At 39.8% G+C, this 23,921-nt stretch overlaps 1 protein-coding gene and 1 pseudogene across 2 annotated transcripts; one reads left to right on the top strand and one right to left on the bottom strand.

Moving 5' to 3' along the window:
* Positions 1–174: 174 nt before the first annotated feature.
* On the bottom strand, positions 175–23,779 carry NME5 (NME/NM23 family member 5). Of its 2 annotated transcripts, none has more exons than XM_046000329.1 (6): positions 23,749–23,779; positions 22,663–22,837; positions 10,383–10,588; positions 9,597–9,697; positions 5,481–5,599; positions 175–721 (listed from the first exon to the last, which is right to left on the bottom strand). In XM_046000329.1, exons 2-6 carry the CDS (start codon positions 22,789–22,791, stop codon positions 641–643), a joined length of 636 nt encoding a protein of 211 aa, XP_045856285.1. In that variant the 5' UTR covers positions 22,792–22,837; positions 23,749–23,779; the 3' UTR covers positions 175–640. The 2 variants fall into 2 exon arrangements, with proteins under 2 accessions (XP_045856285.1, XP_045856286.1); XM_046000330.1 differs by having other exon boundaries at positions 659–721; positions 5,507–5,599.
* Positions 21,178–21,977, top strand: LOC123938715 (annotated as a pseudogene).
* Positions 23,780–23,921: the final 142 nt, after the last annotated feature.

Genomic DNA, 23,921 nt, shown 5'->3' with positions numbered 1-23,921 from the left:
GAAGTAGAGGAGGATGATAGAGATGAAGATGATGATGATAAGGTGGGTTCTAATTTTTTTCTCATCTCTAAGATATTTAACCTCCCTATTACACAACTCACTCCTTTTGAAGAAAAAAAAACTGAAATGGAATACTGTGTGAGACTTGTTTTTAAACTGCAGTGTCTTTTTCTGTCTAGTAAACACACCATCAAATGTGTCTTCAGCTACCCTGTCCTAGTGGCATTTTCAGTGGCCACTACCCTTGCCTGTGTGTCAAGAGGCCCAGGAATTGAAAGCAGGTTCTTCTTGGTCCATAGTCTTTTCATCTTCAGTTGTTTCTAACGTGTCTTATATAAAATAATCGTTCTCCTAACTGGATGCCCATTTATGATCACAAAAAAAATAATACATTTGTTTCATTAACATTTTATATACTTCTGGATAAAATCAATTTTCTTATTAGAGAACAAAAATTGTACCCTAAAGCTATATTTTACCTTAGGTAATGCTATCTTATGCACAAAACACAGTCATTTGTTTAAAACATCTTTAAAAACAACTCATTTCGCACATAGTTACTTAAACCCCTTAGGAAGCTTTGTTTTAAAGTAGAAGCATGTCTTTCACAGTAAGATAGTGATTTGTTCTTTGAGGAACTTCAAGGTTCTTCTGCAGACAGATTGTGACACAGCTTGGGCTTGTTGGGATTATTTTTCAGTAGCCAATCAGCGAGCCAAATCTACAGAAAACAGAGAAAAAACTTGTAATAAACATTTAAACACATATACTATAAATTATAAATATATATTATGAATTATATAAATACACACTGTATATACAAACTCACACTATAATAGTATAAATATAGATCAACTTAAAACTTAGTTTACAAAAATCACTCTGAGAATGAGAAAATAACCATTAAAAAACTGAAACACTTGGGGCGCCTGGGTGGCTCAGTGGGTTAAAGCCTCTGCCTTCAGCTCAGGTCATGATCCCAGGGTCCTGGAATGGAGCCCAGCATGGGCTCTCTGCTCAGCGGGGAGCCTGTTCCCTCCTCTCTCTGCCTGCCTCTCTACCTACTTGTGATCTCCATCTGTCAAATAAACAAACTCCAAAAAACAGAAAACTGAAATGCTAAGTTTTACATTATGCAAAATTGTCAAGTATAGATCCATATTGGAAAAGAAGTAAAACTATCTCCTTTTACAGTTGACATGATCCTATTTAAAGAAAATCCCAAGGAAAGCTATTATAACTAATGAATTCGGCAAAGTTGTAGGTTAAAAGATTAACATAAAAATCCTTTGTGTTTCTAAACCATAAGAGACTCTTAATCTCACAAAACAAACTGAGGGTTGCGGGGAGGGTAGGGAGAGGGTGGTTGGGTTATGGACATTGGGGAAGGTATGTGCTATGGTGAGTGCTGTGAAGTGTGTAAACCTGGCGATTCACAGACCTGTACTCCTGGGGCTAATAATACATTACATGTTAAAGAAATAATAAAAAATTTAAAGAAAATCTCTTGTGTTTCTATATATCAGCAATAAACAGCCCAAAAGGAAAATAAGAAATCACTTCCATCCCAGTAGCATTAAAAAAAATTTAGGAGTTCATTTAACTAACTTGCATACTGAAAACTATAAAATGTTGCTGCAAGAAATTTAAAGTCCCAAGTAAATGTAAAGATAACCTGTGTTCATGGATACAAAGACTTAATACTATTTTTTTATTTTTTTAAAGATTTTATTTTTTAAGTAATCTCTACACCCAACGTGGGGCTCAAACCCACAAACCTGAGATGAAACATCCCATGCTCCACCGACCAAGTCAGCTAGGTGCCCTGGAAGACTTAATACTGTTAACATGTCATTACTACCTAAAGTGAGCTACAGATTCAATCTAATCCTTACGAAATTCCCAGAAATGTTTTTGCAAAAATGTTAAAGTCAATCCTCAAACTCATATGGAATATCAAGAGGCTCTGAATATATAAAACAATCATGAAAACGAAAAATAAATTTGGAGAATTTTGACTTTCTTCTTCCTCTTTTTTTTTTTTAAGTTTTTCGTTTATTTACATAATCTCTACGCCCAAGGTGGGGCTCACACGTATGACCTCAAGATCAAGAGTCACATGCTCTTCTGACTGAGCCAGCCAGGCACCCCATCTTTTTTTTTTTTTTAAGTAAACTCTACACTCAATGTGGGGCTTGAAGTTGTGACCTGGAGTTCAAGAGTCACATGTTCCACTGACTGAGACATCCAGGAGTGCCCTCTCATCTACTTTTAATCAGAGTATAAAATGGTATAACCACTACAAAATTTGGCAATACTTACCCAAATTCAAGGTTTTTTTTAAAGGTTTTTATTTATTTATTTGACAGAGAGAAATCACAAGTAGGCAGAGCAGCAGGAAGAGAGGAGGAAGCAGGCTCCTTGCTGAGCAGAGAGCCCAATGTGGGGCTCAATCTTAGGACCCTGAGATCATGACCTGAGCTGAAGGCAGAGGCTTAACCTACTGAGCCACCCAGGCGCCCCCTTACCCAAATTTAAAATGCACATATCAAATACATCAAAACATTCTTTAAAAAAAAAAACACATTTTTTTTTACTAGTATTTCCATTTGTAAAGAATTTATTCATAGATATATGGTATACAGACATATGAATGAAGATATTCACTGTTGGCAGTTCATAGTAATAAAAGCATAGAAACAACCTAAACTACCATCTATACATGACTAATTAATAAACTGTAAAACATCAATTCAAGAGAATGCCATGAGCTGTTCTTTTAAAACAGGGCAATTTTGGTCGTGGTGTTATTTAATAATTTATAATATATATTGTGTAAGTAAGGTAAAAAGAATTAAATGGCATATTTACTAGCTAGCATTTGTAAATGTACATGTTTCTAAGTAAAAATATATATGCTTATATATGTACAGATTTTCTCTGCTGAAAGGATATATAGAGACTGCTAAGAGTGAATGACTCCAGGAAGTATAACTGAATGACTAAGGAACAGAAATAAGAATGAGAGTTATTCTTCAGGATATCTTCTTGTAACTTTTGAATTTTATACCATATTTAAATATTGCTTACTAAAAAAACTGTTCTAAATATTACCTGCTCAAAAAATTAATTAGAAAAGAAAGTAAAAGGCAACATTTTTTTTTAATTTGTTTATTTGTCAGAGACAAGCAGAGGGAGCAGCAGGCAGAGGGAGAAGCAGGTAGATAGATGGAGAAGCAGGCTCCCCACCGAGCAAGGAGCCCGATTTGGGACTCAACCCCAGGGCCCTGGGATCATGACCTGAGCCAAAGGCAGATGCCCAACTGACTGAGCCACCCAGGCATCCCAAGGGCAACATTTTTTTAGATTTTCATACGTTTTGAATTATAATTCTACCTTTTAAATTTTTTTATTTTTTATTTTATTAAGTAGGCTCCATGCCCAAGCTGAGACTTCAACTCACAACCCTGAGATCAAGTCACATGCTCTAGTAGTAAGCCAGTCAGGCACCCCTGTACTTTTTGATCTCTTTCCAAATGATATAACCTCTGTGTGAAAAGACTTATACTCAAAGACTTATACTCAAACTCAAATAGCAAAAGAAGTATGATAAGGGTAATAAAAGAAATCACTTAACTATTAATCTCTATAAAATATATATTTAAATATAGTGATATTTATGGGATATATGTTTATATATAGTAATAGAAATAAAAAATAAAACCTGGGCAAAGAAAAAGCAGGACTGGAAAAGACAAAATTATAGCAGTTAATAGTTGAGCACATATGCACCTAGACACTCTAAGAATTTTACATGCACTCATATTTCTTGGTGTGTGTTTGTGTTTTTAAGTAGGCTCCAGAGGTGTTTGAATTCACAACCCTGAGATGAAGAGCTGAGCTATTATCAAGAGTCAGGTGCCTAAACAACTAAGCCACCCAAGTGCCCTCACATACGTTTATACATTCAATCCTAACAATATTCCTACCACATAGGCAGATACTAATCTATTTGCATTTTACTGATAAGAAAAACTCAGAGGTTAGATGTCTGGAGTCAGAGTTGAATCTAGGCAAGATGACTACAAAAACCATGTTTAGGAAATGGAACCAGGGGTATCTTTTTATCATCTTTATATTTTTCAGTAATATCAGTTTCCTACTAAGTAAACTATGTTATTCTCACAATGAAAAGGAGTTATGAAAGAAATAATCTGCCTAGGGGCACCTAGCTGGCTCAGTCAGTAGAGTGTGTGACTCTGTCTCAGGGATCATGAGTTCAAGCCCCACATTGGCCCTAAAGATTATGTAATATAAATAAAAAGAAAAAAAAAAGAAATAATCTTATCTTTTGTTTTTGGTAAAAGTGACAAAGTTAGTAGAAGAGATTAAATCTTTTGTCTTCCAAAGGGGATTCCCTTTCAGAATGGTAACACAGGCTGGAGATACCATTTTGTCAGGGCTGATATTAAAATAACCTTCCCTGAGGTGACTGGTGGGCTCAGTGGGAAGAATATGCCACTCTCAATCTTGGGGGTTGTGAGTTCAAGCCCCATGGTGGGCATAAAGCTTACTTTAAAAAAAAATGAATGAGGGGTGCCTGGGTGGCTTAGTGGGTTAAAGCCTCTACCTTCAGGGGTGTCTGGGTGGCTTAGTGGGTTAAAGCCTCTTCCTTCGGCTCAGGTCATGATCCCAGGGTCCTGGGATCGAGCTCCACATCGGGCTTTCTGCTCCGCAGGGAGCCTGCTTCCTCCTCTCTCTCTGCCTGCCTCTCTGCCTAGTTGTGATTTCTCTCTGTCAAATAAATAAAAATTAAAAAAAAAAAAAAAAAAAAAGCCTCTACCTTCAGCTCAGATCATAGTCCCAGAGTCCTGGGATTGAGCCCCGCATCGGGCTCTCTGCTCAGCAGGGAGCCTGCTTCCCTTCCTCTCTCTCTGGCTGCCTCTCTGCCTACCTGTGATCTCTGTCTGTCTAATAAATAAATAAAATCTTTAAAAAAAATGAATGAAATAACCTTCCTTGATTATCTCTGAGTCTTCAAATGAGTGGGAGTACCTATAAGGAAGAAACAAGGAAGACATTTGGCCCTGGATACCATCCTAGTTCTTCCCACCCAACTATTCTTCCACCTGACTGAGCAATGTTGAAGTATCTAGGGATGGGGGCACCTGGGTGGCACAGTGGGTTAAAGCCTCTGCCTTCGGCTCAGGTCATGATCCCAGGGTCCTGGGATCGAGTCCCACATCGGGCTCTCTGCTCAGTGGGGAGCCTGCTTCCCCCTCTCTCTCTGCCTGCCTCTCTGCCTACTTGTGATATCGGTCTGTCAGTTAAATAAATAAGGTCTTTAAAAAAATGATAATAAATTTAAAAAAAAGAAGTATCTAGGGATGTAAATAAATATGTTTTCTGTGAAAAAATACAATGTTTTAAATATGAAAACTATAGACAATTTCTTTATTGTGAATAAAAAAATTTCTTACAAAAGGATCTGCTGGTTTCTCCTTACAAAGTGCTGTGAGTCCTTCAAGCAGAGTTGGTGTTACATATAAATTTAAATAATCCTTAGCAGCTTGTCCAACTGGAATGGGTTCAATAATCACTGCAAATACAAATGTATTCCCATTAAAACTAATACAAATGATGAAATATAATCATTACAAAGAAAGAAATTTTAGTGGCATGATACAAAGGTTTGTGTTTTGTTTTTTTAACAAAAAGGAAACAGAACTAGATACATAGCATACATAGTGTGTTCAAAAACACACAAGCACACACAGAGAAATAATAAGACCACATAAGAGTGGCAAAAAAATATATATCAAAACGCTAAGGTTGGGGTGCCTGGGTGGCTCAGTGGGTTAAGCCTCTGCCTTCAGCTCAGGTCATGATCTCAGGGTCCTGGGATCCAGCCCCACATTGGGCTCTCTGCTCAACAGGGACCCTGCTTCCACGCACCCCGCCCCCCTCCCCCCCGCCTGCCTCTCTCTCTGCCTACTTGTGATCTCTGTCTGTCAAATAAATAAAATCTTTTTTTAAAAAAAAAGCAAAAAAAAAAAAAAACCCACTTGATCATGTATAGGATTTTGATTATGTTTTCTACTACATCCTTGTCTGCATTTGCATTTCCATATTTTTTACAGTGAATATTACAATGGGCAATGTCATGAAAAAGAAAAATATGAATGAAGAATTTGAGAGGCAGAGCATACCCTCCCCATAAGAGACGTTTAATCTCAGGTAACAAACTGAGGATTGCTAGGGGTGGGGGGAGGAGGATAGAGTGGCTGGGTTACAGACATTGTAAAAAAAAATCTCACTGTGATTTTAATTTGCATTTCCCCAATGATTATGTTTTAACACTTTTTCATGTGCTCATTAGCCATTTGTATATCTTTTATGAAATGCTTATTCAATCTTTTGCCTGGTTTTTAATTGTTTGCCTTTTTATTTTTTTATTTTTTATTTTATTTTATTTTTTTTAAGATTTTATTTATTTATTTGACAGAGAGAAATCACAAGTAGACAGAGAGGCAGGCAGAGAGAGAGAGGGGGAAGCAGGCTCACTGCTGAGCAGAGAGCCCGATGCAGGACTCGATCCCAGGCTCCTCAGCAGGGAGCCTGCTTCCTCCTCTCTCTCTCTCTCTGCCTGCCTCTCTGCCTACTTGTGATCTTTTTTTTTTTTTTTTGTAAAAAAAAAAAAAAGAATGTATGGATTTTGATAGGAAGTGCATTAAATTAATTGATCAATTTGGAGAGAACCACCATCCTGACAATACTGACTGTTCTGATCCATCAACATGGGACTGGGACATCTATTTATTTTAGATAGTCTTTCAGTTCTCTCAGTAATGTTTTATGCCTTTCAGTGTATAAGAATTGTACTTCTTTTGTTAAAATACTCATCTTTGTATTTCTGGCACATAGTAGGCAATTCAAAAATTTGTTGAAGGAATAAAATTTAGCAAAACTTTGAACTAGCCATCTCTTTTGAAAGGGAGAGGAAGGGTGCTACATTTTTCAAGGGTTAGGAACTCTGAATATCTTTGTGACTTTTTTGAGTGAATCATCGTATAGGGTTTTGCACATAGTTCTTTTTTTTTTTTTTTTTTTAATTTTTTTTTCAATTTTAAGATTTTATTTATTTGACAGAGAGAGAGAGAGACATAGAGAGAGCACAAGCAGGGGTAGTGGGAGAGGGAGAAGCAGGCCTCCCGCCAAGCAGAGAGCCTGATGTGGGGCTCGATCCCAGGACCCTGGGATCATGACCTGAGCCAGAGGCAGACGCTTAGCAACTGAGCCATCCAGGCGCCCCTGCACATAGTTCTTGACTGACCTCTAAGCAAGAGAGAGCTCATATCCTAAACTCTGAGAATTTACTCAAAGAACTTCATATTCTCATAGCAGAAGATCTGCAGTGTGGTAGGTAATTAATCATTTATATTTATCCCACAACTTCTGCTTCTCAAATGTCTATGTCTCTTAAACTCATGTCTAGAAGACAAATCAATAGGCAAAACCAAAGGTAATCTAAGAGAATAGCTTAGGTATATAACCCAATGAGTAAGAAAAGCCTCTAAAACGAAACAAAACAAACAAACAAAAACTAGAGAAAATAAAACAGTAATAGCAGTAAATAGTTGAGCACATATGCACCAAACACTCTAAGAATTTTACATGCATTTATATATTCAACCCTAACAATATCCCTAGCTAGGCAGGCACTACTAATATTTGTATTTTACTGATGAGAAAAGAAAAAAACAAAGAAGTTAGATGTCTGAAATCAGAGGAAAAATATAATTCAATAAGAGGACTAAATCTAAAGTACTATCACATTAAAAAGACATTTCATGTTTGAGATGTACTTTAAAGTAATATGGAAGCATTAGAAATAGAAGCAGAGGTTACAGATGATATAATAAGATGATATAATAATAAGAGGATACAGATGATATAATAAGAATATAATAATAATAAATATATATAATATAATATAATACGATGATATAATAATAATATAATAAGACTGATCACAATTATTTAAGTTGGGTGATAAGTTCATCAGGGGTATATTATACTATTCTGTCTACTTTTGGTTATATTTGAAATTTCCACAATAAACAATTCCAAAGAAAACCTAGTGGAAGGGATATGTGATAGAAATTAGATCAGTAAGAATAAAATATTTAAGTAGGTAAATCCTTTTGTGTACAAATAGCTATAAAACAGTTTTTGTGGGGTACCTGGCTGGCTCACAGGGTGGAGCATGCAACTCTTGATATTAGGGTCATGACTTCAAGCCCCACGCTGGGTACAGAGATTACTTAAAAATTTAAAAAATGAAAGTAAAAAAACCCCTTTAAATCAGTATTTTAAAAAACAGAACTCAAGTTTTTATTTGTTTAAGAATCAGCACTTTTGGGGCACCTGTGTGGCTCAGTGGGTTAAAGCCTCTGCCTTTGGCTTGGGTCATGATCCCGGGGTTCTAGGATCGAGCCCCGCATCAGGCTCCCTGCTCCGTGGGGAGCCTGCTTCCTCTTCTCTCTCTGCCTGCTTCTCTGCCTACTTGTGATCTCTGTCTGTCATATAAATAAATAAAAATCTTTAAAAAAAAAGAATCAGGACTTTTAGGGGTGCCTCGGTGGCTCAGTCTGTTAAGCGTCTGCCTTCAGCTCAGGTCATGATCTGGGAGTCCTGGGATAAGCCCCACTTTGGAAGGCTCCCCACTCAGCTGGGAGTCTGCTTCTCCCTCTTTCTCTGCTCTCCCTCTCTCTCTGCCATCCCCTCTCTTCCACCAGGCTCATGCTCTCTCTCTCAATAAATAAAATCTTAAAAAAAAAAGAATTAGGACTTTTAAATCTCCAAGACAGATTTCAGTTTTCTTTGAATAAATCATCAGTAGAAAATACTGAAGAATAGGCCTAAATGACTTAAAAGAAAAATAACGGGCCAAAAAAAAAAAAAAAAAATATATATATATATATATATATTCAAAGCTTCCCAATGCTTTACATCTTTTTCTTTACAACAGAAATCACCAAATTTTCTTCTGGATCTAAAAATATTGATAACAAACTAAAAACTTCAATGCTGTTCCTTACTATGCCCAGTTCTAAAAGGCTTATGACTTCCATAACAGGATGGAAACAAAAAACCGGTCTGAGACCTACTAATTTCACAACTGCTTAAGCGTCCATTAGGCAAACAGTAAGGTATTAGAAAAAATGGGAAATCTATCATAATTTCCAAGGGAGAGTCTTTTTTTCATGTGTAACAAACTTTACTGGTGCATTAGGAAGCACCTAAGGAATTGCAACAAAGGAGAAGAGAAACTCTAAACATGGCTAGTCTAAGAGAAAAGAAAGAAAAAAGTAAACTCCTCTCAACAGATTCCCTACAGGGCACAATTTAGTTCTAAGGGAAATAATGTATTTTCCATTCTTGGCTCAAGTTTGTAAGTAACCGTAACTTCAAAATATGACAAAATATATTGGAGAAAAACCCTGTTATCTTCCTTCCCAGGTACATCACCCAAATAAAAGAAAAAGCAAACAATAGTGAGATGCACTTGACTAAATTACTCATCAGTAACTCACCTTCAGGAAACATGAATCGAATTTCTCTTTCTGCTGCAGCAAAATCATTGCTCCCATGAAGTGCATTCCTTAGGTCATCTGTGCCATAAATTGCCCTTAGACTAAAAGTAAGTTAGAGATGATGACCATCCAGTGTGATATCCTTTCCTTACTTTTTACATATGCATTCTACTTGGGAATTTTACAGAAGCATTGCCACTTCTCACATATGGAGGTTTTAATCTATTTTGAATTTTAGCTTAAATCTACCTAGATGAGGGTCAAATATATTTAAATCTGCAGGAGGATACACCGGGAAATAGGAGTTCTCTGGGTGAAATAGAGTTGTTGTTTTGTGAGAAGTGAAAAGGCAAAGTATATTTAAAAATGCAAGAATTCAATGTCCTCGCATTTCCAAACTTTAATGATAATGCTAAAAATCTGTTTCTCTGGCCTTCTATAAACAATAATATTTTTAAAAGCCATGCCAATTTTCTTATGAAAAATCCTACTTAGGTGGCAGGTTAATTCAAGAATGAGAAGAATTAGTCTAATCAAATACAAATCAGACATTCGCTGAGACTTTTTTGGGGTATTTGCTATTAAGTTGGACATTTAAATAGCTAAAATGTAAAACTGACCCCACCCCATCCCAACCAAAAAATACAAAAAGTTGACTTAGGAAAAATTTCAACCGAAAAGAAATTCCTATTACAATGAAATCACTTTTGGTGTTGTTGTTGTTGTAGTTGTTGTTTTCTTCTCATTTTTATACTTGGATTCCACTTTTCCCCCTAGGAAAGTTACCTGTCTGGGTGAGTCTCTTTAGCTACTAAGGTATTACTTGGTCCCAAAAGTTCTTTCCAGTAAGAGATGGCTTTATGTCTAGCTAATATCATGACAACAAGTGGTCCAGAACTCATGTAAGCTGTTAAATTGGGGAAGAACATCTTCCCATACTGTTCCACATAAAAGTTACTACAGTGCTCAGGGCTGAGATGCAGTTTTCTTCTCTATAAGAGAAACAAAGTCAACAAAAGTATTTCAAATGACAGTTCAATAATAACTCATTAAATAATTAATAACTTGAAATTAATATAAATTTGATTATAAATTTGAGATTTTTTTATTATGAAGGGAGAAATAAAGTTAAATGTAGGCTATAAATAAACTTCTCAAAGTTATTTAACCAACTGTTGTGCGCTGTTGATGTGAATACAGACTCATGCAGCCACTGTGGAAACCAGTATGGAGTTTCATCAAAAAACTAAAAATAGAAATACCATATGATCCAGTAATTCCACTACTGGGTATTTACCCAAAGAAACAAAACCACTAATTCAAAAAGATATATGCACCCCTACACTTATTGTACCATTATTAACAATAGCTGAGGGGTGCCTGGGTGGCTCAGTCATTGAGCGTCTGTCTTCAGCTCAGGGCATGATCCTCAGGTCCTGGATCGAGCCCAATCTCGGGTTCCCAGCTCAGTGGGAGGCCTGCTTCTCCCTCTTCCAATCCATCTGCTTGTGTTCCCTCTCTCACTGTCTCTCTTTTCTGTCAAATAAATAAATAAGGGGCACCTGGGTGGCTCAGTGGGTTAAAGCCTCTGCCGTCGGCTCAGATCATGGTCCTGGGATTCTGGGATCGAGCCCCGCATCGGGCTCTCTGCTCCGCGGGGAGCCTGCTTCCCCCTCTTTCTTTCTGCTTGCCTCTCTGCCTACTTGTGATCTCTGTCAAATAAATAAATAAAATCTTAAAAAAAAAAAAAAAAGAAAGAAAGACGGGGCGCCTGGGTGGCTCAGTGGGTTAAAGCCTCTGCCTTCAGCTCAGGTCATGATCTCAGGGTCCTAGGATCGAGCCCCGCATCAGGCTCTCTGCTCGGCAGGAAGCCTGCTTCCCCCTCTCTCTCTGCCTGTCTCTCTGCCTGCCTCTCTGCCTGCTTGTGATTTCTGTCTGTCAAATAAATAAATAAAATCTTAAAAAAAAAAAAGAAAATTCAGTCTTTAAATAAAGAAATAAATAAAATCTTGAATTAAAAAAATCCAGTAGCTGAGACATGGAAGCAACCCAAGGATCAATCCACAGATAAGTGGATAAAGATGTGGTATATATATATACAATGGAATATTACCCAGCCATAGAAAGGAATGAGATTTTGCCATTTGTGACACTATGGACAGACCCAGGGGGCATTACAGTAAATGAAATAAGTCAGACAGAGAAAGACAATTACCATGATTTCACTGATATGTGGAATCTAACAAAACGAATGAACAAACTCTTAAACACAGAGAACAGTGGGCAGAGGGAATGTTAGTAGGAGGCAGAGGTGAAACAGATGAAGGGAATTAAGAGGTAGGAACTTCTACTTACAAAATGAGTAGTAATTCAGAGATGAAAAGTACAGCATAGAGAAGAGTTAATAATATTGCAATAATGTCATACGGTGACAGATGGTGACCACACTTACTGTGGTAACCATTGACTGAAGTATAGAATTATCAGATCACTATGTTGTACACCTGAAACTATTATAACACTGAATGTTAATTACCCTTAAGTTAAAAACAGCTATTTAACCTACTTAAGAAAGACTACTCCTGGGGTGCCTGGGTGGCTCAGTGGGTTAAAACCTCTGCCCTTCCATCAACAGATGAATGGATAAAGAAGATGTGGTATATATACACAATGGAATACTATGCAGCCATCAAAAGAAATGAAATCATGCCATTTGCGACGACGTGGATGGAACTAGAGCGTATCATGCTTAGTGAAATAAGTCAATCGGAGAAAGACAACTATCATATGATCTCCCTGATATGAAGACATGGAGAAGCAACATGGGGGGGTAGGGGGATAGGAGAAGAGTAAATGAAACAAGATGGGATTGGGAGGGAGACAAACCATAAATGACTCTTAATCTCACAAAACAAACTGGGGGTTGCTGGGGGGAGGTGGGATTGGGAGAGGGGGAGCGGGCTATGGACATTGGGGAGGGGAGGCGAACCATAAGAGACTATGTACTCTGAAAAACAACCTGAGGGTTTTGAAGGGTCAGGGGTGGGAGGTTGGGGGAACAGGTGGTGGGTAATGGGGAGGGCACGTTTTGCATGGAGCACTGGGTGTTGTGCAAAAAGAATGAATACTGTTACACTGAAAAAAATAAATGAAAACTTTTAAGGTAAAAAAAAAAACAAAAAACCTCTGCCTTTCGCTCAGGTCATGATCCCAGGGTCCAGGATCGAGCCCCGCATCGGGCTCCTTGGCGGGGAGCCTGCTTCCTCCTCTCTCTCTCTCTCTCTGCCTGCCTCTCTACTTGTGATCTCTATCTGTCAAATAAATAAATAAAATCTTTAAAAAACAAAAACAACAACAAAAAAAAAAACCTCTGCCTTCGGCTCGGGTCATGGCCCCAGGGTGCTGGGATTGAGCCCTGCCATCAGGATCTCTGCTCAGCAGGGAGCCTGCTTCCTCTTCTCTCTGCCTGCTTCTCTGTCTACTTGTGATCTCCGTCTGTCAAATAAATAAATAAAATCTTTAAAAAAAAAAGAAAGACTATTCCTATCTGGCAGCCTACTTCAATATATGGGTTTTTTGTTTTTGTTTTTTTTGTTTTTTATTTGACAGAGAGAGATCACAAGTAGGCAGAGAGGCAGGCAGAGAGAGAGAGAGAGGAGGAAGCAGGCTCCCTGCTGAGCAGAGAGCCCGATGCGGGGCTCGATTCTAGGACATGCGGGGCTCGATTCCAGGACCCCGGGATCATGACCCAAGCCAAAGGCAGAGGTTTTAACCCACTGAGCCACCCAGGTGCCCTGGTTTTTTTTTTTTTTAAGATTTTACTTTTTTATTTGACAGAGAGAGAGAAAGTGAGAGGGGGAACACAAGACAAGACTGGGGAATGGGAGAGGGAGAAGTAGGCTTCCAGCTGAGCAAGGAGCCTGATTTGGGGCTCCATCCCAGGACCCCACGAACTGAACCAAAGGCAGACACTTGATGACTGAGCCACCCAGGCGCCTCTATATATGGTTTGTTGATGACAAATTCAGCTTATCTCCTTCTTAAAGTAAAAAGACTACAATCATCAACATTTTTATACTTTGTATACATTGAAGTAACAAAATTGGACTTTAGAATATTCCAAATTCATCTTTATCTGTTTGTGATATTTTCCTATTAATTATGGAATTTTCACATATTATTTTAGGGAACTGGTCTCATTGTGGTACTTAGAAATGATATACCGTATAGTGATGCAGTGAACAAGTTTTTCTGTTGAATGTGAAAGTTGTGTAATCTTTATTCTGGTTCTGTCATAAATATGTGTATTCACTATGATCTTAAAATACTTGGTATTAAGTTTCTCAGTTTGAAAGAACATAAAATACTGAGGGCAAGTAAACGTTATTTTTCTTCACAAATAAGATTATACGAATGAATCAGTAAAAAATCACCAAAGTGCAACCAGCCATTCTGGAGATCATCCTTCTCCAAAAGCAGCTATTTGAATGCTCATCCATTACTACTGTTTGTCAGTTCAGTATGGTTGATCATGAAGAAGACTCAAGCTACAACAGAGGGATTCAAATTAGTCACCAAGAAAAACTTCTAGCTAGAATAAGGATGATGAGAATGGAGATAAATTGATAGGTCAAGGCTAAAAATCTCCATGATTAACACAGAAAGCTATCTTTCTAAAGTGAGTTAGATTTTTCCTGGCAGTACAGCATGAAATCTACCAAGTGACCTCTTAAAGCTCCTTCCAAAACAATCATGTCCCCTCAGGTTTCAGAAACTTGGCAAAATTGCTTGGTTTGTAGTATGAAATCAAAACTGCCCAAAGCAAGAAATGGGAAAATGCTTACCAAGGTGGGTCAAGACTGCTGTAAATAGGCTCTACTGACAACATTCTCACCAGTCCAGGACTGGTGCTTGTATCTGTTCACATACTGAAATTTATAGAGTCAAGAAAAAGAACTTTGAGAAGTTACTAAACCACCTGATTTATACAAACCTTGATTCTATTATTTAAAAATAAGATGTGTCAGGGTGCCTGGGTTGCTGTCATTAAGCGTCTGCCTTCAGCTCAGGCCATGATCCCAGGGTCCTGGGATGGAGCCCTGCATTGGGCTCCCTGCTCAATGGGAAGCCTGCTTCTCCTTCTCCCCTCCCCCTGCTTGTGTTCCCTCTCTGTCTCTGTTAAATAAAATCTTTAAAAAAATAAGATGCATCAGTATTTGTGATTCTTGGGCATACTGGTATGGGTTTTTTTGTTGCTGTATTAAAAAATAAAAATTTCGGAGCACCTGGGTGGCTCAGTGGGTTAAGCCTCTGCCTTTGGCTCAGGTCATGATCTCAGGGTCCTGGGATCAGGCCCCGCATCAGGCTCTCTGCTTAACAGGGAGCCTGCTTCCCCTCTCTCTCTGCCTGCTTCTCTGTCTACTTGTGATCTCTCTCTGTCAGATAAATAAACAAAATTCTTGAAAAAAAAGTAAAATAAAAATAAAAATTTCATCTGTTATAATGTAAGCCCTTATCGCATGCCCCTTAACAAGCAAAGGAAGCCACCTGCTACAGATATGCTGTCTAATGGAGCATAATTATAAAAATTAAGAGCTCCCCTTAAACTAAAATTGATGAGGGGTACCTGGGTGGCTCAGTCCGTCAAGTGTTTGACTTCACCTCTAATCATGATCTCAGAGTCCTAGGATCAAGTTCCCCCCACTCTGGCAGGGGTGGGGGTGAGGGTTGACACTCAGCAGTAAGTGTACTCCCCCCCACCCCGCTCATTCTGTCTCCCTCTCTCTCTCAAATAAATAAAATCTTAAAAAAATTGATAATGAATCAGTAATTCCACTTTACTTTAAAATTAGGTCAGGGCTCCTAGCTGGTTTGGTTAGTAGAGCATGCATGCAACGCTTGGTCTCTGGGTTATGAGTTTGAGCTCCATGCTGTGGGTGAAGATTGATTAAAAATAAAATTTTTTTTTTAAGATTTTATTTATTTGCCAGAAAGAGGGAGCGAGAGCATGCGCACAAGCAGGAGGAGCGGCAGACAGAGGAAGAAGCAGGCTCCCCACTGAGCAAGGAGCTTGAGCTCGCCCTTGATGTGGGACTCCATCCCAGGACCCTGGATCATGACCTGAGCTGAAGGCAGAAGCTTAACCCACTGATCCATCCAGGCATCCCTAAAAATAAAATCTTTTTAAAAATGAGATCAGGTAAAATTTTTTGGAATTCAGGTGAATATTTTCACAAAGCTAAGCTGTATTAAATAATATCAGAAAGGCAACCATTAGTTTGTAACAAAGGAAAGACTGCCACCTATTGAAAGGATGCGTCATTTTCCAGGTTCAATGGACTTCCAACTATAAAAAGCCTATTTTAAAAGTATATGATACAAAGAATAAATATTGTACAATTCCACTTACATGAGATATCTGGAATAGTTAAAGTCAGAGAGACAGAAAAAGCAGAATAGTGGTTACCAGAGACTGGGAAGAGGGGTAAACAGTTAGTGAGTAGTACGTACAGAGTTTCAGTTCCAGATGATGAAAAAGTTCTAGAGATGGATGGTGGTGATGGCTGCACAATAAAGGGAATGTACTTAATACTGTTCAACTGTACCCTTAAAAATGGTAAAATTTATGTTGTGTATATTTTTGTCACAATTAAAACAAAAAAGAAGCATGCAATATACCAAAGCTTTCTTTGGTACGAAATTTACTGCTGACTTGGGAAAGTGTAAAACATTAGTATTTTTTTTTTAAAGATTTTATTTATTTGACAGACAGAGATCACAAGTAGGCAGAGAGGCAGGCAGAGAGAGAGGAGGAAGCAGGCTCCCTGCTGAGCAGAGAGCCCAATGCGGGGCTCGATTCCAGGACCCTGGGATCATGACCTGAGCGGAAGGCAGAGGCTTTAACCCACTGAGCCACGCAGGTGCCCCTAAACATTAGTATTTATGCTAATTAACATTCAAGGACCAGCTACTGCAAAACAGGTGCTTGTATCTGTTCTTATACTGAAATTCATATAATTAAGAAAAAGAAATTTGAGAAGTTACAAAACCATCTGATTTAGTATAATCCTATTAGTCTATTATTTAAAATTAAGATGTGTCAGTATTTGTGATTCTTAGGCATATTTAACATGAACTACTTAAGGTTTTCACTAATTATTTTTAAAAGATGGACTTCTAAAAAAAGTTAAATAGAATAACTTTATCTTATTTGTATACTTCATTTAATTGTTTTTCTCCCCAAATGTAATGGGTAGTATACTTACAGGGATAAAAAATTCGGGACGCCTGGGTGGCTCAGTTGGTTGGACGACTGCCTTCGGCTCGGGTCATGATCCCGGAGTCTCGGGATCGAGTCCCGCATCGGACTCCCGGCTCCACGGGGAGTCTGCTTCTCCCTCTGACCTTCTCCTTGCTCATGCTCTCTCTCAAATAAATAAATAAAATCTTAAAAAAAAAAATTCAAAGCACTATAAAAAAGTATATACTGAGGGGGCACCTGGGTGGCTCAGTGGGTTGGGCCTCTGCCTTCGTGGGCCTCTGCCTTCGGCTCAAGTGGTGATTTCAGGGTCCTCGGATGGAGCCCTGAATGGGGCTATCTGCTCAGCAGGGAGTCTCCTTCCCCTCTATCTCTCTGCCTACTTGTGATCTCTGTCAAATAAATAAAATATTTTTTTAAAAAAAGTATATACTGAAAAATTACATCCCTATCCCTGTCCTAATCCACCCTGATTTTCCTGCTCTCCAATAGGCAACCATTTTTTAATCTCCCAGTGTTTCGTTTTGCAAATACTGGCAAACATGAATATGAATATGTTACTTTTCTCTATCATAAAAGATTGCTGTACACAGTTCTGTTACCTTTTTTTCCCATAACAGGACATGGAGAGGTTCCTCTTTTTTCATTTTACAATTAGTTGCAGAGTATTCAATTTTATGGCTTCATCAGTCTATTTAATCATTTTTTTAAGGTTTTTTAAAAAGATATTTATGTATTTATTTTTGTGAGAGAGAGAGAGACCACAAGCAGGGGGAGAGGCAGACAGAGGGAGAAACAAGCTTCTTGCTCAGCAAGGAGCCAGATGTGGGACTTGATCCCAGGACCTCACCATCATGACCGAAGTAATCTTTGCACCCGAGATGGACTTGAACTTACAACCCCAAGATCAAGCGTTACATGCTTTACCAACCCAGGAGTCTTTATTCAACCAATCTCTGAATGCTAGGTTGCTTTCAATCTTTTGCTCAAAAATGGATAATGCTCTGGGTGATAGACATTAAGAAGAGCATGTGATATAATGAACACCAAGTATTACATAAAAGTGATGAATCACTGACCTCTACCTCCTCTGAAACCAATAATACATTCTATGTTAATTAATTGAATTTAAATTTTTAAAAGTGGAAAAAAATGCTGCAAAAAATAATCTGTATATATGACACTTCATATTAATACATGGGTCACAGGAGGAATTCCATCATTAGAATTGCTGAGTTAGGGGCACCTGGGTGGCTCAGAAGGTTAAAGCCTCTGCCTTTGGCTCAGGTCATGATCCCAGAGTCCTGTGATAGAGCCCCGCATAGGGCTCTCTGCTCAGCAGGGAGCCTGCTTCCCCCAGCCCTCTCTCTGCCTGCCTCTCTGCCTACTTGTGATCTCTGATAAATAAATAAAATCTTAAAAAAAAATTGCTGAGTCAAAGGGTAGATGCATTTATAATACTGTTCGATAACTGCAAGATTCCCTTCCATAGGGGTTTACCTTTATGATTTTGCTAGATGGTATTTTAGTGTTTTTTTTTTTTTTTTTAAGATTTTATGTTTAGGTAATCTCTACACCAATGTGGGGCTTGAACTCACAACCCTAAGATCAGGAGTTGCCAACTGAGCCAGCCAGGCACCCCTCAGTGTTGATTTATTTTTTTAATTTTTCTTTTTTTTTTATGATAGATGTAGGTATGTATGTATGTATACATGTATTTCTATGACAGAGACAGACAGAGAGAGAGGGATTATATGACAGAGAGAGAGGGAACAAAAGCAGGCCTCCCCCTCAGGTGGGAGGGAGTCCAATGGGGGATGGGGGGAGGTAATCCCAGGACCCTGGGATCATGACCCCAGCCAAAGGCAGATGTCCTACCAACTGTGCCACCCAAGCAACCCTGTTCTACCCATTTTCAATGAATTTTTAAAATCTTTTTCTAGGAACTCTTTATATAGTTAAAGGAGATTAGCCCTTTGTGTTATGAATTGAGAATCTTTTTTTCCATGTTTGTCATGTGCTTTCACATTCTGACTTTATGATGTTTACCTGGCTATGCTAAGTTTTTTATGTTTATAGTCTTGTCAATCTTTTCTTTTATGGCTCCCAGATGATAAGTCATAGTAAAAGCGGCTGTCCCACTCCAAGAATAAAAGAAATTCATGCATCTTTTCTTCTAGAATTTATATCTTTTTCTTTTTTTAAGTATTAAAGATTTTATTTATTTGTCAGAGCAAGAGAGAGCGCGGGAGCGCACAAGCAGGCAGAGTGGCAGGCAGAGGCAGAGAGAGAAGCAGGCTCCCTGCGAAGCAAGGAGCCCAATGCAGGCCTCGATCACAGGACCCTGGGATCAAGACCTGAGCAGAAGGCAGAGGCTTAACCAACTGAGCCAACCAGGTGCCCCTAGAATATATATCATTTAATTTATTTATTATAATTTTAAAATATTTAAATCTTAGCTTTGTTTGGAGTTTACCCTGATTAAGGGTAAAAATCCTAGCAATATTTATTAAAGGGGCACCTGGGTGGCTCAGTCGGTTAGGCATCTGCCTTCGGCTCAGGTCATGATCCCACGGTCCTGGGGTTCTAGCCTTGAATCGGGCTCCCTGCTTAGCAGGAAGCCTGCTTCTCCCTCTCCTACTTTCCTGCTTGTGTTCCCTCTCTCGCTGTCTCTCTCCCTCTGTCAAATAAATAAATACAATCTTTTAAAAAAGTTATTAAAAAGTTCCTTATCTGAGTCTTTTAAATATTTCATTATACATTCCTACACTACTTCCTTGTTATCATTCTTACTCTGAGCCTTTACCTATCCTTTACCTATCCTTCTAAGTTCAGCTCAAATCCCATATTTTTCCTGAAGACTGAAGTTTTTTTTTTTTAATTTATTTTTTAATTTATTTTATTTATTTTTGAGAGAGAGAGAGGGAGAGAGAAAATGTGAGCAGGAGGGAGGGGCAGAGGGAGAGGGAGAAGCAGACTCCCTGCTGAGAAAGGAACCCAATTCTGAACTTGATCCCAGGACCCTGAGACCATGATACTTAACCAAATGACCCACCCAGTCACTCCCTGTTTTCTTTTTAAAAACACTGACAAAATAGACAATATGACACTATACAAATATGAGAATGAAAAAACCTGTAATTTCAAATAGGGATGATACAAAAAGTATTCAAAATATTTCATTCTATTTGATAATCTTTAACAAGGCTCTTTTTACATACATTTTCAAACCTCTACCAACTGCAGAATAAGGCTTTAAAACATTAAATGTTTTTAATAATTGAAAAATAATACCAGTCTAAAGTCCATCAATTGAGGAACAAGTAAATAAATTGTCATTCATTCATAGGGGAATAATACACAGAACTGAAGAAGAATGAGAGCGATTCAGCCATACTAACATGGAATGCTATCAGAGCAACTCTGTAAAGAAGTCAAGGGAAGAGGACTGTCCTGTTTCATGGGGGAGGAAATGTTTGTAAATGCTTAGAAAAATCCTGCAAAGGGGCGCCTGGGTGGCTCAGTGGGTTAAAGCCTCTGCCTTCCGCCTGGGTCATGATCCCAGGGTCCTGGGATTAAGCACTGCATCAGGCTCTCTGCTCAGTAGGGAGCGTGCTTCCCCACTCCCCTGCCCCCCACCTGCCTCTCTCACAAGTGTGATCTCTGTCAAGTAAATAAATAAAATCTTTTAAAAAAAATCCTGCAAGGACAGAAAGCATTAAGAAGATGCCTTTCCTTGGAGACTGAGACTTGGGTGTTAGAGCAGAGGGGGAAAAGGAATTTTAATTCTCATTTTATATTCTTTTGAAGTATGAAAAAAATTAAAACTAACACATATAACTTTTACACTTAAAAGTTAAAATAAGGGATGCCTGGGTGGCTCAGTGGGTTAAGCAGCTGCCTTTGGCTCAGGTCATGATCCTGGGATCCTGGGACAGAGTCCCACATCTGGCTCCCTATTCTGCAGGAAGCCTGCTTCCTGAACCTGCTTCCTGTCTGCTGCTCACCCTGCTTGTTCTCACCCTAACACATAAATAAAATCTTAAAAAATAAATACATAAAGTTAAAATAGGGCGCCTGGGTGGCTCAGTGGGTTAAAGCCTCTGCCTTCATTTCGGGTCATGGTCTTGGGGTCCTGGGATCGAGCCCCCCCATCGGGCTCTCTGCTCGGCGGGGAGCCTGCTTCCTCCCCTCTCTCTGCCTACTTGTGATATCTCTGTCAATTAAATGAATAAAATCTTAAAAAAAAAAAAAAGTTAAAGATCACAGCACCTCACCAGAATGCCCCCGCAGCAAGCGAGCGAGCGCCGAGGCATGGGGAAAATGGCAGACAGTTTTTCACTTAATGATGCTTTATCTGGGTCTGGAAACCCAAACCCTCAAGGATGGCCTGGTCAGTGGGGAAACCAGCCTGCTGGAGCAGGGGGCTACCCAGGAGCCTCCTATCCTGGTGCCTAGCCTGGACAGGCTCCTCCTGGCAGTTATCCTGGACAGGCCCCTCCTGGTGGCTACCCTGGACAGGCCCCTCCTGGCGGCTATCCTGGACAGGCACCTCCAGGAGCCTACCCTGGCCCAATGCTCCTGCTTATCCTAGACCACCCGCACCAGGAGACCACCCTGGGCAACCGAGTGGGCCCGGGGCCTACCCGCCTCCTGGACAGCCAAGTGCTCCTGGAGCCCAGCCCGCTGCTGGTGCCTTTGGCATCCCTGCTGGACCACTGACTGTACCTTATGACCTGCCCTTGCCCGGAGGAGTCATGCCTCGCATGCTGATAACAATTCTGGGCACAACGAAGCCCAATGCAAACAGATTTGCTTTAGATTTCAAGAGAGGGAATGATGTTGCTTTCCACTTTAACCCACGCTTCAATGAGGACAACAAGAGAGTCATTGTTTGCAATACAAAGCTGGATAACATCTGGGGAAAGAAAGAAAGACAGGCGACTTTCCTATTTGAAAGTGGTAAACCATTCAAAATACAAGTGCTGCTTGAATCTGACCACTTCAAGGTTGCGGTCAACGATGCTCACTTGTTGCAGTACAATCATCAGATGAAAAATCTCCAGGAAATCAGCAAACTGGGAATTTCTGGTGACATAGATCTCACCAGTGCTTCACACTGATGTAATCTTAAAGGAGACTTAAAAAAAATGAAATTGAATGTAAACCCTTACACACTGAAACTTCATGTTTCCTGATTGAACATTTTCACTTTTTTTTTTTTTTTTTTAAAGATTTTATTTATTTATTTGACAGAGAGAGATACAAGTAGGCAGAGAGGCAGGCAGAGAGAGTGAGAGGGAAGCAGGCTCCCTGCCGAGCAGAGAGCCCGACGCGGGACTTGATCCCAGGACCCCGAGATCACGACCTGAGCCGAAGGCAGCGGCTTAAACCACTGAGCCACCCAGGCACCCCGAACATTTTCACTTTTATTCATTCATCTTTCTTGTAAATCTTCGATTTAATAAACATTCTAAGAGTTAAAAAAAAAGTTAAAATAAACCTAAGTTTAGTACTAAGTACTAAGACACTAAATAATTTAACATATTTAAGCATTTAAAAAAAAGTTTTAAAGAGATTTATTTGACAGAGACAGTGAGAGAGAAAACACAAGCAGGGGGAGTGGGAAAGGGAGAAGCAGGCTCCCTGCTCAGCAGGGAGCCCCAATGCAGCCAGATTCCAAGACCCTGGAATCACTACCTGAGCCGAAGGCAGATGCCCGACCACTAAACCACCCAGGTGCCCTCATTTTTTTTTCTTAATCAGCAAAGAGAGAAAAAGAAACATGATCATCATGCCCTGAGTTACCTGAACAATGGTGAATCCAGATCTGAGAATGATATCTTGTATCTCCTCCTCTTTGTCCACAATATCCGGTTTGATAATAGCCAGAGTTTTTTCTACATATATCTGAGGTGGGGGCATTGACATCTCCATTCTGCCTTTTTAGGGTACAATTTAGGAGATTCTCCGCAGGTATCAACTGCAATGACATGCATCGTCCCACCCCAAATTTAATGTAACTGCGATTTAGAACAATATTACTAGGTGCTTGGGGCGCCTGGGTGGCTCAATGGGTTAAAGCCTCTGCCTTTGGCTCAGGTCGTGATCCCGGAGTCCTGGGATGGAGCCCTGTGACAAGCTCTGCTCGGCGGGGAGCCTGGTTCCCCCTTTCTCTGCCTGCCTCTCTGCCTACTTGTGATCTCTGTCTGTCATATTAACAAATAAAATATTTTAAAAATATATTACTAGGTACTTGATGTTATTAACTTATAGTTACAAACTGCCAAGTCTTTTTCTATGAGCAGTGTCTCAATAATATCATGTCTGAGCGCCTGGCTGGCTCAGTCCAAGGAGCACATTACTCTTGATCTCTGGGTCTCCTGGGTTCGAGCCCCAGGTTAAGTGTTAGGTTCATAAATGAACTTTAAAAACAACATAATTTCTACTCTATGTCTTTTTTTTTTCCCTTTAGATTTTTATTTGCCAGAGAGAGACACAGTGAGACACAGAACACAAGCAAGGGTGTGGGAGAGGGAGAAGCAGACTCTCCCCTGAGCAGGGAGCCTGGGATGGTGACCTGAACCGAAGGCAGATGCTTAAGGACTGAGCCACCCAGACACCCCTCTACTCTACCTCTAATTCGTGCCCTTGGTTTTCCTAAGCGCTTTCACTGAGGTCCAGAGGCCAAGGGGGTAGTCTGAAGGCCTTGAAGACCAGGTGGGCCTCTCTACAGCAACTCTCCACCCAGGGCAGGTAAGCCACCTCCGGTCCCCCCCCTTCCTGGAAGTCCGCACACAGGATCCGGCCTGGTTAGAAAGCAGGAACCCCAGGTCCCACGGCCTTTCCAGGCGCACTCGCAGTCCCGAGTACAGCCCTCAATTGCGCACTCACCCCCAAGCCAACTCCTGCCCGGCTACCGCCGCTTGTTGCTAGGAGACCCAAAGCACATTCAGGGACGGCGGCTGCAGAGGGCCAATCCCAGCACAGTGCGTCACAGATTCTGGGTGTTTCATTTTAATCAAGGGAAGGAGCAAGCCTACACCCGCCTTTATTCCCCTTGCCAA

The sequence above is a fragment of the Meles meles genome, chromosome 3 (genome assembly GCF_922984935.1).
Source record: "Meles meles chromosome 3, mMelMel3.1 paternal haplotype, whole genome shotgun sequence".
In the NCBI taxonomy this organism is placed as follows: Eukaryota; Metazoa; Chordata; class Mammalia; order Carnivora; family Mustelidae; genus Meles; species Meles meles.
Note: the sequence above shows the minus strand (reverse complement) of the source record. Positions and strands in the feature narration are given on the sequence as shown.

What these genes read in the sequence shown, in the direction of transcription:
- NME5 (XM_046000329.1), bottom strand. Translation starts at nt 22,791, where the DNA reads ATGGAGATGTCAATGCCCCCACCTCAGATATATGTAGAAAAAACTCTG. An exon ending in CTGGATTCACCATTGTTCAG is followed by an intron (nt 10,589 to 22,662) that starts GTAACTCAGGGC and finishes TTTCTCTTATAG; the next exon opens with AGAAGAAAACTGCATCTCAG. An exon ending in TCGATTCATGTTTCCTGAAG is followed by an intron (nt 5,600 to 9,596) that starts GTGAGTTACTGA and finishes TTGTATTTGCAG; the next exon opens with TGATTATTGAACCCATTCCA.